Genomic DNA, 13,552 nt, shown 5'->3' with positions numbered 1-13,552 from the left:
ATAAGGAGAATGAGGGTGGGGCAGTCAATAGACTTGCAAGAAAAACAATCTCTCTGGAGGCTATATTAAAGAGAACATGTAAAATTCACAATATAAGTATGCAGTACAATATCCTTTCTAAAACCACTATGGTACCTACAATATGGCTATATCTAGACTCATAGGAGGCAGCTCTCACTAAAATTGTTTTTTCCCCCCAAAGCCCCAGTAGATAGTTGTATGTCATAGCTGCACAACCTTCTAGTTGCTGTATGTGGGACGCGCCCTCAGCATGGTTGGAGAAGCGGTACGTCAGTGCGAGCCCGGGATCCGAACCCGGGCCGCCAGCAGCAGAGCGGTGTGCACTTAACCGCTAAGCCACGGGGCCGGCCCTAAAATTTTTAATTAATGACCTATGCTATAATAAGTGAGTCATTTAGGAAAAAGCTTAAAGCTCACCCTTGATAAAGATTCACAACAAATTTTATTTAAATAAATGATTAAACTATTTCAGATCCTATTGTAAATAAAAATCATAAGTTTTATGAAATTCAGGAAAGGATATAGGTTCAAGACTTTAAGGACAATTTTAGATAAACATATAAAAGGTAATCAAAACTATGACATTAATGGCCCTTAGATTTTTGGATCTGAGTGGATCTAAGTGCATATATATAAATATATGTAAGCAGAAGTGACATAAACAAGGTAAGACAGTAAATACACACACCACAAATACATAATTGCCCAGCTTTTTCCAATTCCTATTTCTGATGCTGTAGCTAAATGCAAGAAAGGAAGATTTCGTCTTTTTTGCTTGCTTTTAAATTTGGTTCACTTTCCAATTATATCTGTTTATGATGCAGAAGATTCATATGGGCAATATGTATTACAGGCTCCAACCTGATACTATCAGTAACTTGATAAAGTAGAAGCGAAACTGCAATTCCCCTCTTCAATTCCACATTTTATATATAATCACTAGCATTCTAAGTGACCTTAATGGAACTGCCAAGTTCTAAAATGCAATCCACATTATTAAGGGAAGATTCGACTAGGTTCCATACAACCACACAGTTGAGTTAATTTCACTGTATCCTAATATTCTGAAAACTAGTCATCTGTATATTTAACTGAAGTAAATTTAACAAATATTTAAAGAGCACTGACTAGGCTGTACACTCAAAATAAAGATGTAAACTTCAAATACACCAAGTCAGTTAACCTGAAAATTCAATTATTCAAGACATCAGGATAGAATTTAAGAATGATGAATACCAGGCTGGTTGGTTTATAATATGCAATATAACAAGTGCTAACATTTGAATGTTTACTATATTCCATGCACTCTGCTAAGTGCTTTTATTTTATTCTTTCATTTAATCCTCAAAAGAACTCTATAGGCAAGATGATAATATTATCCATTTTTTAAAAGATGAGAAACTTTAAGTTTACTGAGGTTAAATAACTTGCCAACAATCCACACAGCTAGTTAAGCGGCAGTCTTTTTTCAGAATCAAACTGCCTAGTTAGTATCTAAACCATAAAGTGCAGAGACAGAGAACAAACTTGTACCACCTACCACAATGTCTAATCTCAATAAGAAGATGTGACTCAACTGATATTTTAAAAAGTAATTTTTCTTTTCTCAGTTCACATTCATTTATCTTTACCTAACAGGTTCGGTATCCCTCTTTTGGGCAACCCACAGTACCTCAAGCAGATCTCTACCATCAACACCGAACTGTCCTATAATCATCTACTTCTTTTATGTCTACCACAATGCTGTAAGCTTCTTGAAGCCAGGACTCTGCCTTATTCATGTTTTATGTCCCCAAGTGCCTATCAAGTGGTAGGGATATAGAAAGTACTGACAGTGCTTTTAAAGGTTCAATATCACATTAGCTCTTCTTTTCCATCATCTTCTAAACATCCATCTTTAGATAAAACCTTGCTGAAAAAGTGGAAAGAGTTGTAGAATCCTAGATTCAAACAGGAACTTACAAAGGTCAAATAGTCTACCTTCTCTTACATCAAAACCATATCCCTGCTAATAAGCTCTACACCTCAAGAAAAATGTTGAAACGAAAAGTGAGATAAATCTGATCACTTATGAATTGATTATTGCCATCACAAAGAAATATGGAATCCCAGAATTAAATAAAGTTTATCAAGTCGCACGGTGTTGTAAATCTAGTCGCCTTGTACCTAGCAATTTCTTAGACTTAAAAAAAAAAATAAAACTGACAGTTTGTTAACCTGTGAAATTCTCATTCTAAAAGTTCAGTTCTTCAAATAAGACATTAATGTACACCCTCAAAACAGCAAATCTGATGTAATTTTTTTCATAGCTTTTGAAATATCAAGTCTACCTGTTGAGAGGGTTTTTTTAGCAGTCAAATTAACATGATATAAAAATTATCCTGTGCTAATAGATGATATTGCAGAAGTGGAGCATACCTAAGGCCATGCTAAATGTAAGCAGCATATCAAAAATAGCAGCAAAAAGAAAAAAAAAATCTGTATGTGATAAAACAAGTAAAGCATTCAGATTAACAAATCATCAGACAGTCACCTCTTTAAAGCCTAAAAATCTCTTCGACTCTAAAACTGACTACTTAGTCAAGTATTAGTACATGCCAAACCTTGTAAGTCTGGCTTGTAAGGCATACTATGAATGCTAGATGAACAAACAGGTTATATGAAGAAAATTTTCTTTCCATACTTATTAAGCATCCATAAGACACAACAACTGTGCCCTACTCAAAAACTGAATTCTAAAATAGAGAAAAATTCATGGAAAAAACCTGTCATAAGCATTCACAAATTAGGGTGTTATAACACTTATAAGCCAAAAAAGGAAGCTCTTCAAATGAGCAGTGCACAGTAACACAAAGCTAGTCTGTCTCTACAACTACAAGCAGAGTTGACCCTAATAACTTCAATTTACACCTTCTTTAAATCACAGTCCATTTGCCTATACTGCTTGAATTTTCAGGACTCTAAAGTAAAATATCAAGTCCATCCCTCCAACAGCACAGTATTAAAGAAATTTTATTTAAAATAAAAAGTTTCTTCTTCCATGTGAAAACCACTGTGTTCCTTCAAAAAGTAATTAATACTTCACTTGCACACTGTGAAATTCTTCCCCAAATTCTATTTCCCTGTATTAGTTGTCCATATTAGCCAGCTTCAGTTTTCCATAGGGCTTTGCCTAGCTAGATAAGCCTTTATTCAAAGTACAAATAATATTCTCTCAGTCCTTAACACAATCTAAGTCAGGATAGTAAACTGTTAACACCCCCTCCAATTTTCCTCCCACCGGATTGTAATCCACCATCCTCTTCAATGGAAAAGAACAGTACACAAATTCAGTCTAGAATCTTGCATCAATTTAAAGAGGTAATAGCATCAAAAATTGGGTCGTAGAACTAAACATCTGGGGCGCGGGGCTGCAGAATCAATGTAGATCAGATAACATGCCATTTATCATACTATACGCTGTAAATCAGAAACGTTCATTACAGTGCTTGAAACGTGCTGGCGAATTGGAAGTGGAAATTCTCCACCTGCAAGGGGCACTCAATCTCTTGAAAACTTTGCCTCCCTCATAACCAACTACCCTGACACACCTACCAGGAACAGGATTCTCTTTCTTCTAAATCCCACTACCCAAGAAATCCGCACACATCTCTCCTTTTAATAAATACTGGTCAAACTTCTGGTTTCATTTAAGATTTCCTTAAACACTGAGATCCAACAGCAGCTGTATGTACTAGGAAAAATGTCTTAGGCAAACCAATCTTTGAGCAAGCTTAAGTTCTGCTTCTCCACCTTCTTCACCAAGAAAGAGTCTTCGAACGACTAACGTCCTGCACTGTTCGGTATTACCAAAAGACAGAGCTAATCCCCAAAGACTGGCGGTCTTAGTTTCCCAAACCACCGCCTTCCATTAATGATCACTTACGTCCATCTCTCTTGCATGAAAGGCAGATTTTTTTTTTTACACGATCCTTAACAAGGAGGCTTCTACTCTCCAGTACCTAGGAACAGAACTTACAGACTACCTCCCAAATGTGACATGAAAACTGGAACATACCAGGAAGGAGGAAAGAGATGGGGAAGAGACGTGGGGGTTGTTTTGATCAGAACAGCCGGGGCACAGTAGATGCAATCAGGTATTTAACACGTAAATCGAAGCCCTGAGGACAAACACGCCTTGCTAAAATAAACGCGGACAGGGTGAGAGACGTCCCACAGACTGGAAGGCAGCGACCGGCTCGATGCAAAGCGATGAGAGGCTGCCCGGGCAGAGCGGGGCCAGAGGACCGAGGACAAGGACCGCAGGGGATGCTGCGGAGGGGGCTAACGTGGGGCCTCGTCCCGGGCGGCAGACGAGGAGGGGTGGGGACGCGAAGGCTTCACTCCGTAGGGCTCCGGTCCCTAAAGGTATCCGGGCTCACAGCTCAAGTTTCACCCGGGAAAAAGGAGGCGGCAGATGGCATCCCGGCACCTCGGCCCCAGCCCGCAAGTCCGCGCTCTCGGCTGCCTCCGCGACGCCGCGAGCAAGTAACGGTCCCCGGCGCCACCGCGGAGGAGCCCGCGCACGCAGCTCCGGTCCGGGCAGGAGGCACCACCGCCGACCCCGCCGTCAGCTCGACCGGCGGCGCGGGGAGCGGAGGGAGGGACGCGAGGGCACGGCCCCGCACCCGCCGGCCCCGGCCCTCCGCGGCCTCGCCCCGGGCGCGGCGAAAAGTTTCCACCCAAAGTCCGCGGCGCCCGCTCGCGCAGCCAACCGCCGAACACAGCCGCCGCGCCGCCCGGGTCCCGGCCGCGCCGCCCTCCGCCCGCGCCGGCGGCCGCGGTCACCTACCACAGAGCCGGGAGAAGAGCAGCAGCGGGAAGAGCAGCAGCAGCAGCAGCGGCGGCGGCGTCGGGGGCGGCAGCAGTAGCCCGGCCCCGGGGGGAGAGGCGGAGGAAAGTTGGGCTTTGCCGCCTCCGGGCCACAACGGGGCCGGCCCCGGGGTCCGCGCCATCCCCCACCCTCCCCCCGGCCCGCTCGCCCGCCCCTCGGCTCCCCCGGCCCCCGCGCCTCAGGCTCTGGGCGGCGGCGGCGGCAGCGGCCGCGGTGCGGCGGCGGCGGCGGAAGGTCCGGGGCGCGCGCCCCCAACTCCCAGCTCTCAAGCCGTCGCCGCCGGCTGCCTCTCAGCCGAGCGCTCGCGGCTGCCTCGACTCCGCCGCCGCCGACGCCACTGCCGAAGCTGAGGCGGGAGCCGCCCGCCGCCGCCGCCGCCACTCCCCTCCCCCCGGCACCCGCCCGCCTCGAACTCCTGGGAACTCGGAACGCACCACCCCGGCCCGCGCGGGAGGGGGAGAGGAAGCCGACCCTCCGAGCGGGCGCCGGGACTCGCCCGCCCTCCCCGCGCAACTCCCCGCTCCCGTCTGATCCCGGAGTGCCAGCCGCGGCTCCTCCCACCCCGCCCTCCTACACACGCTCCACCCCTTTCAAAAAAAAAAATCTCTTCTCTCCACTTTGATAACGGGGTTTCTCCCACAGCAGGGCTTTAGAAAGGACGGAGAAATCTGGACCAGGTTAGTAGGCCCCGCCCCTCCTTCCCGCCTCGTCCCCCCCTTCCCAGCGGTTCCAATGGTCTCGCCCACTCCGCCCCTCGCGGGTCCAGCGCGGCTCCGGCGCAGACGGAGGCGGAGGGCGGCGGGACCGTCGTGGTCGCTGCTCGCCTCGCCCGGGAGGCGGTCTCCCTCTGTCTGGACCCGGCACGAGCGGGGGGATGGGGAGGGGAAGGCAGAATGAGGCTGCCCTTCCGTTGCCCATGCTAAAGGTCTGGGAAGCTGGACGCGGTGTTCTAGACTAGTCCCCTCTGTCCTCGCCGGGGGCGCAGGGGGCTGAAAGGAGACTTTCTCCTCCTTCCTGCTTCCCGGGACGGCTGTACTCGCCGAATGCCGCCCTCTTCCCCAGCCCACTCCCCCAGCCCGCCGAGGCACGTTTGCACGGGCGTTTTCCTTGCTCCTTTCTCTAGGAGGGCAGCATGGTGGAAGGGTCAGCGGAGCCGGGCGAGGAGAGGGGCCCCGGAAGGTTTGCTTTCTCGCTCTTGCGTCTCCGGCCGCCGGGCTGTCCGCTGTCCTCGCCGGGCGACTGGCAACAGGAGGCCATGGATTTCCCCAGTCGGAGCGCCTAGAGTGCGGTGGTGTTTTTCTTTGGTTTTGTTTCATTTGCATGTTCGCACGTGTAATTTTATTTTCATTGCCTGCTTGCCTTTGAACTGATCGCGGGAAAGCGACCTCGGGAAGTATTAAACATTTGCCTGTAAGACGAGCGTCCGTGATCCACCACGACCCTCCCTCACCCCAGATGGCTGCGCGCCCTGCCCTCTTCATCCCCCCGCCAAGCACAGCCCTGGTGGCCTGACCTTGGCGCCGCAGCCACCGGCGGTTCTGTGGGGGTGGTGGACAGTTGGGACTGTCCCGAGGGCGACTGGAGGCGGAGGACACACGTCCTCAGTCCTGACACCATTAATTGTATGTAGGTCCTGCCATCTCCACCAGAGAGCCACAAATGTGCTACAATAAGAAAGTCGAACAAGGATTTAGACGCCTGTCTCTACTAAACTAATGCTTGCCTGCCGCCAAGATCACGCTGTCCTCCCCCTTCAATCACTAGGTTCTTCCCACCCTCCACCCGCTGGCTTACACAATGTTTTACTCACCTCCACGGCTATACACCATTCTACTCCTGCCCACCTCTCTTCTTTCTTTCTTAACTTCCGCCTCTCATCCTGTCTGCCTGCTCTGGGTTTGGTACCTCTTTTCCTCCACCCTATTCCTCTTCTCTCTCCCTCTCTAAGCCTGCCTGCCTCCTGCAGCCACTCCTTTCCATCACCTATCCTCGGGATGCTCTTGTGAATAAACCTTGTCCTGCATCGCTCCGGGAGATCCCCTGATGATGATCATAATTGACGACATGTAGCTATTGTGACATTCCTCAGCTGTGCTGACACCACCGTTTTCCCTTGAGAAAATTTCTTTTCCTATTTTCGCATTCCCTAAACCTAATTTCACTGCTAAATTTAGAGAGAGCCCACTGCGCAGCGACTAGCTAATTATCTGTTTAGATAGCACTTTAACACGTCGTTGATACTCAGTTAAATGTTAAACAACCGAAATTTTAATATCGCTAGCCAATTTCATTCCCCCAGCCTTTCACTGACGGTTCCAGTCTCCAGAAAAAAGTAATTTAGCCAACATTTGAAAACATGCCAAAGGTTTAATATGGGGGCCATCATGGGATTGCTACAGGGACCGTGAGGGATTAGCAGGTTTAGTGCTTCTCAAAAGGATGATATGGAGCTTTAAGAAATATATTTCCTCCATATTTTGAGAAATTGGATTAGTAGCATGCTATGAATATATTCTCCTCTGACCTAAAGAGAAGAGAGATCATAGAAGAGCTGTATTTGTAGATGTTACATGAGCATTAAAAGAGCACCATGCTGGTGTTTTATGTGCATACATGTATTGTGTTCTAATAATAATAATTTGTGTTGATATAGCATCTTCACCCAGGGATGTCAAAGCACACGCTTACTTCCCACGGAAGGTAGCAATTACTATTATTCCCTACTTGACAGCCGGAGGAACCTAGGCGCGGAGGTTAAGTGCAAATAGTACGAGCCCTGGGTGATGGTTTTCCTGCCTTCCACTGGGCGCCACTGACCTCTCAAGAGTCCTTTTAAAGTTAAAAACAAATTTACTGAGGTAACTCAAATTTCTACTTTCTAAGTGTCTAGTCTTAAATCACTTCTCTTCAAATGAAGACATAGCCACCCCCAGACGACCCAGGCCACCCAAAGACATTCCACTTTCCTGTTGGAAATTATTACTAGCTACAGAAAAAGATTTTACATTATGTGTTAATTTTTTTTCCAAGGACCAGAATTATTGTTGATTTTTTAAACCTTTAACATGAGAGTATTACTCGGTTTTATACCATTTTTAGGTTGTCTAACTTTACAGGTGTGTTCACCTTTATTGTTTGAGAGACAAACTAGTTGAAGAAATAATTATAGCTAACTTATTAATATTTCTGGCACCATTGAATCCAAAGTATGCATGTATTTTCCGAGAAAAAAATGATTTGAACAAAAAGCAACATGATCCTAATGCCAACAATGATTTCATTGTTTTGAGTTAAGAGTACCGATGGTGTCCATCCCACTTTCTGCCTCAAAGACTGTTGGCCAGTAATCAAGGTTCATTAACTCTTAACCAAAAAACAAAGGTTGACATCTTAACAAAGGAGTAATCATGTATAGTGCTGGACATCTTACATTTCTCAAATAATCCAAATTAAAGGTTTGTGACTATTATTAGAATTGCATAGCTGACTCTGTAACAAAGGAAGTATTTTATAGTAGAGATAGGCCATTATGTACTTCAGCTAGTTCCCCTTACCATCAGCAAATTTTTTATAACCTGCTGCATGAAGAAGTATAGCTTTTCCCTCAGTGGAAGAGATGAGCAATGCTTTGTGAATGTTTGAACTTGGTATGATATTTGACAATAAGTTTATGTTATCCAGCTAGACTCATAGTCTTCTAAAGCAGAACTGTGCAAATAGTGAAAAACAAGCTGCAACCCACAAAAAAAGTCCACCCACTTGCAAACTCTTCACCAACCTCACATTTATCAAATGCAACTATTTCCTACTGAAAAGATCTTCCCGCATATGTTCATACTGCTTTCTCCCTCATATTTCCTTAGGGTCTTTGCTCAAATTTCACTCTGCCATTGAGACCTTCCATGGCTACCCTATATGAAAGAGCTGTTCCCACCCCCAATCCCTATCCCCCTTAAGTTGCTTTATTTCCTCCATTGCACTCACCATCTGACATGTTATGTCTTTATTTATTATCTGTTTTCCCTTCACTAGAATGAAAGTTCCACTAGGGCTGGCAGGGACCTATCTATTTTTCACTGTTGAAACCCAACGACCTAGAACAGTATCTGCCATACAGGTCCCAGACTGGAGGATCAAATGATAAGTATGGTGACATAGCATACTTGAGTGCATGTCTAATGGCAGACAACTCAACAGAAGCATATTAATTTTTTAAAGTCTTGAGAATATGATCATGCTGAGTTTGTTGAGCTGGAAGATGATTACTCTAACAGACCATTGCTTAAGACTCTCAATTTAATTGCTCTTAGTGCTGCTTATTAAGCTATCACCTCTCCACTCCATATTCATACTTCCACATTTGCGGTGTGTAATACTGGGGCTGGGGCTCTGGAAACTATATGTCTCCTTTGCATGCTGGCTTCCTGGTAGGTTCTATCAGAAGCCACTGGAGGAAGGGTGGGAGGCAGGGGTAGAGCAGAAGATGCTTGGTCCTTTCTGGTTTCTTCCTGCTCCCATCTGTGTCACCTCAGCAGTGATAGCCCTTCACCCTGCCGTCAGCAGTTGGTTCCAGCCTCGCACTTCTTTAACATTCTAAGAACCAGACTTATCATGATCCCTCAGAGGTACCAGCACCAGCTAGGCGGTGCCCACTTCTCCAAGGTCCAAACCATCATCAGAGGATCCCTCCTCTGAGCTTCTGAGTTCTAATATCCCAGACTTTCCCCTTTGCTCCCCCAGCGCTAAGGGTGGTAAAGGCTCTCTACAGTTCCTATCTCTGGATCATCTCAGTATTCCCCTTTTTGGTGTGGGTCCCCTCCCACCTCTGTGTAACAATACTCTATTACTAAGCTCCCTCGGGAACATAGGATGTTTCTGTTTTCCTGATTGAACCTTGACTGATGCTCTATTTTTCAGTGACTATTTCCCAAAACCTTCCCTTGTAACAGTTATTTTTCTCTGTCAAACTGTTTAAAATCACAGAGCCAACATCAGTCTGTCAATTAATGTAAATAAAAGCAATAAAGCAAATGAGCGAAATTTGTTCTATTTCATTGGCAGTAATTCAGGTTAGGCAGAGGCGAGTATGAAATAAGTAAATTTGGAGATAATTATGTTGGTGTTTTAATCATATATACATATGATTCGTGTTTCTTGTTGATGTTCCTCATCTAGATCATGGTAAAAACAAATAGAAGTTTCTAATTTTAGGTGGTTTAGGTGATTTATTTCGTTTTACACGGCTTGATGGCACTTGAGACTCATTATGGAACTAGAAGATAAGAGGATTATATAGGAAAAGAAGAATTGGACTTCTCTCTTAAACCTACAATAAAAACAAACATACATTTCACACAGCTATCTAAAGCCTGACTCTGTTTATAATATGAATCTATAATATATTTATAATGTAACTCTTTTGTAGGGACACTAGGATTCCAAAGAATACAGTTTGAGGGACTGATAGTCAGGCAGGAAGAAGAGCTATGTCATAGCAATATGGTAGGTTAATTTAGCAAAGATGATTGAGCTACTATGTGCAGGAGTCTATGATGGGTGTTGAGAATGGAAAAATCCAAGTCCTGATCCCAAATACCAATAACAATATTCTTGCAAACAATGGAAGGATGCACAGTATAGGAGAGAGCAGAGGAGGAGTCCCAAGTGTGCCTGAAAGACACTGGGAAGGCCTAACTGCAAAGATAACATTTGAACAGTCTTCAAGAATGACTAGGAGTTTTCCATATGAGGGGGGTAGAAGCAGCAGAGGAAGGTGAAAGGTTACAGAGTATGATGTGTTTTGGAAACCGTAAGTATTTCTCTGCTGCTGGAGGGTAATGTGCAAAGGGGAATTAGGGGAAGAGTAAAAATGAAGTTAGGTGGGTAGGCAGGGAGTTTTTAAACCTTATAAAGAAGTTTGGATTTCATCTGGTAGATCATGGGACTACTGAAGAATTTTGAGTAGGGGAATGACAAGATTAGCTTTGCTAGAAAACTCAGAAAACAGTGTAAAGGTGAGGATGAATGGATTGTCAGGGGATTTGGGAGAATTATGAGCAGAAATTTAGTAAGAAAGTTGTGAGGAGCAGAGAGAATGAAAATCTGAACTTGAGGAGTGATAAGTAGATAGAAAACAGAAAATGAATTCAGGAGAATTTTAGGGTTTTAAAACAAGAGTTTCTTTCCACAGTAGTTTGAATATGGGGTGGTTAGCTAAGAGATAGTAATCTAGGCAGCTGAAGCAAGAGGCAAAAGACACATGAGCAAAATGATGACAAAGGATGGAAAGAGAAGCACTCAAAAGAAGGTAATGAAAACATGGGTAGAGGCAGAGTGATAGTAAAAGAAGAGAGATCATGGAGAAGAAAATGGGGGGAGGGATCAAATGACAAAGGTTACAATAATGTAATTGATGGTTTTATAAATTATTGGGCAAATTTTATAATATACTTCTATTTTATATTATTCCTTTGTCTTGTGTCTCAGGTTCATGTAATGTCCAGTACAGTTTCTTTTATATTGTCATTAATCAATAAATATTTATTGAATGGAAGGCAAGGAAAAGAAAGGGTAGCTTTGTGGATGGTTTTCCAGTTGTATTTAAATTGAACTGAACTAAAGAAATCTGGCGTCTGTGTAGGTTCAGTACAATGAAGAGACATTCCTCCCCACCCCTACACCACCATTCATGTTTTAACAGATCCTGCCCTAATTAATTGTCTGAAGCTTTGTTTCTAACTTGTACCCCGTGGTATCTAACCCCAAACAGAAACTCCTCAGCTATCCAAGTCTCCCAACCTAGACAGCTGCTTGGAGGGAGGCTGTATGATGTAACCTTAAACGCCCTGGAGCTCCCCCGCCTGGGTTTCAGGTCAAGATCTCTACTTTGCGACCTTGGGCAAGTGACCAGTTCTCTTAGTTTCCTCATGTGAAAATAGGGAAAATGATTATTCCTTCCTCCCAGTGTTGTCAAAGGATAAAATTAGTTCATGTAATGACCTTAGAACAGGCCTGATGTAGAAAGCCCAAGAGGTGTTAGTTTTTGTTGTTGTTAGTAGTAGTAGTTAGTAGTAGTGTTAGTATTTTTAGACATAGATTTAGGAATTGCATATCAATCATCAGCAATCTGGGAGTGGAATTTTGATAAGGCTCATGTTCCCACCTCCAACTGAAATCTTGAAACTACTTCTGATCAACTCTGCCTTCTATTAACCAGATTGTGCTAACTCAGCATCCTTCTTTATTGCTTACAAACCTCTGCACTGTACCTCCTGTGGTAGGCAGAATAATGGTCCCCCGAAGATATACACATTCTAATCTCCAAAACCTGCGGATATGTCAGGTCACACGGCGAAAGAGAATTGTTTGCAAATAGTTAAGGTTGCTAATTAGCTGACTTTAAAAATAGGTAGAGGTGGGCCAGCCCGGTGGCGTAGTGGTTAAGTGGGCACTGCTTGTTAAGCCATGCTGTGGCGGCGTCCCATATAAAGTAGAGGAAGATGGGCACGCATGTTAGCCCAGGGCCAGTCTTCCACAGCAAAGAGGAGGATTGGCGACAGATGTTAGCTCAGGGCTGATCTTCCTCTCACACACACACACACACACACACACACACACACACACACACAAAAAAAAATATGCAAAAAAATAAAAATAGGTAGAGGATCCTGGATTATTCAGGTGAGCCCATTGTAATCACAAGAGTCCTTAAAAGTCAAAAGGGAAGGCAGAAGAGTCAGAGGGAGATGTGACTACAGAAAATGGTCAGAGAGACGCTCCATTACTGGCTTTGATGATGGAGGAAAGACAATAAGCCAAGGAATATGCAATGTTTAGCAGATGGAAAAGTCAAAGACACAGATTCTCCCCTAGAGTCTCCAGAAAGGACTGCAGCTCTGCCCAAGCCTTGATTGTCGCCAGCTAAGACCTGGGTTAGACTCATAACCTAGAGAACTGTAAGATAATAAATGTGTGTTGTAAGCCATTGAGTCTATGGTAATTTGTCACAGCAGCAGTAGAAAACTAATTGTGATATAATTGTGAGAAAAAAATTTTTGATCTTTGTCTCTCCAGTTCCTGGCACAGAACTCCTATAACCCGTGGAATTTCCTGAGTGATAGAGGTGAGAGGAGTGGCTTTTGTTATTTATAATAAGCCCCTTTCAACCATATCTGCGTTTATGCTAATAAGGTGGCTCTTTGAGGATCCTGGACTGGTTGCCAGAGAAACCAACCATGTGATTAGAGGGTTAGAACTTTCAGCCCCACCCCCCAAACTCCAGGGTGGGGAGAGGGGCTGGAGATGGACTTAATCATCAATGGCCAATGACTTCATCAATCATGCCTACATAATGAATCCTCCCTTAAAATTTCTAAGGAAGTGATTCAGAAAGCTTCCAGATTGGTGAACACATGGAGGTGCTGGGAGGGTGGTGCACTCAGAGAGGACGTGGAAGGTCTGCTCCCCTTCCACATAGATTGCCCTCTGTATCTTTCCCATTTCACTGTTCCTGAGTTGTATCATTTATAGTAAACTGGTAAATGAAAGTGTTTCCCTGAGTTCTGAGAGGACTTCTAGCAAAATATTGAACCCTAGGAGGGGGTTGTGGAAACCTTAAATGTGTAGCAAGTTGGTCAGAAGTACAGGTGACAACCTGGG

The 13,552-nt window shown here is 44.6% G+C and overlaps 1 protein-coding gene and 1 long non-coding RNA gene across 3 annotated transcripts in view; one reads left to right on the top strand and one right to left on the bottom strand.

Moving 5' to 3' along the window:
* Window positions 1-5,015, bottom strand: part of NECTIN3 (nectin cell adhesion molecule 3) — a 141,241-nt gene extending 136,226 nt beyond the window's left edge. The window contains exon 1 of the mRNA XM_058555761.1: window positions 4,853-5,015. Coding sequence (XP_058411744.1) covers window positions 4,853-5,015 — 163 coding nt within the window. The remainder of the gene's footprint in view (window positions 1-4,852) is intronic.
* Window positions 5,016-5,513: 498 nt separating this feature from the next.
* LOC131414701 (uncharacterized) overlaps window positions 5,514-13,552 on the top strand; it is a 46,764-nt gene continuing 38,725 nt past the window's right edge. Inside the window, exon 1 of one of the 2 annotated variants that reach the window (XR_009222223.1) lies at window positions 5,514-5,571. This is a non-coding gene — a long non-coding RNA (uncharacterized LOC131414701). Of the gene's footprint in view, window positions 5,572-12,974; window positions 13,017-13,552 lie in introns of those variants that run through there. The other variant, XR_009222224.1, reaches the window with a different exon arrangement.

Source organism: Diceros bicornis, chromosome 15, assembly GCF_020826845.1.
Source record: "Diceros bicornis minor isolate mBicDic1 chromosome 15, mDicBic1.mat.cur, whole genome shotgun sequence".
NCBI lineage: Eukaryota > Metazoa > Chordata > Mammalia > Perissodactyla > Rhinocerotidae > Diceros > Diceros bicornis.
Note: the sequence above shows the minus strand (reverse complement) of the source record. Positions and strands in the feature narration are given on the sequence as shown.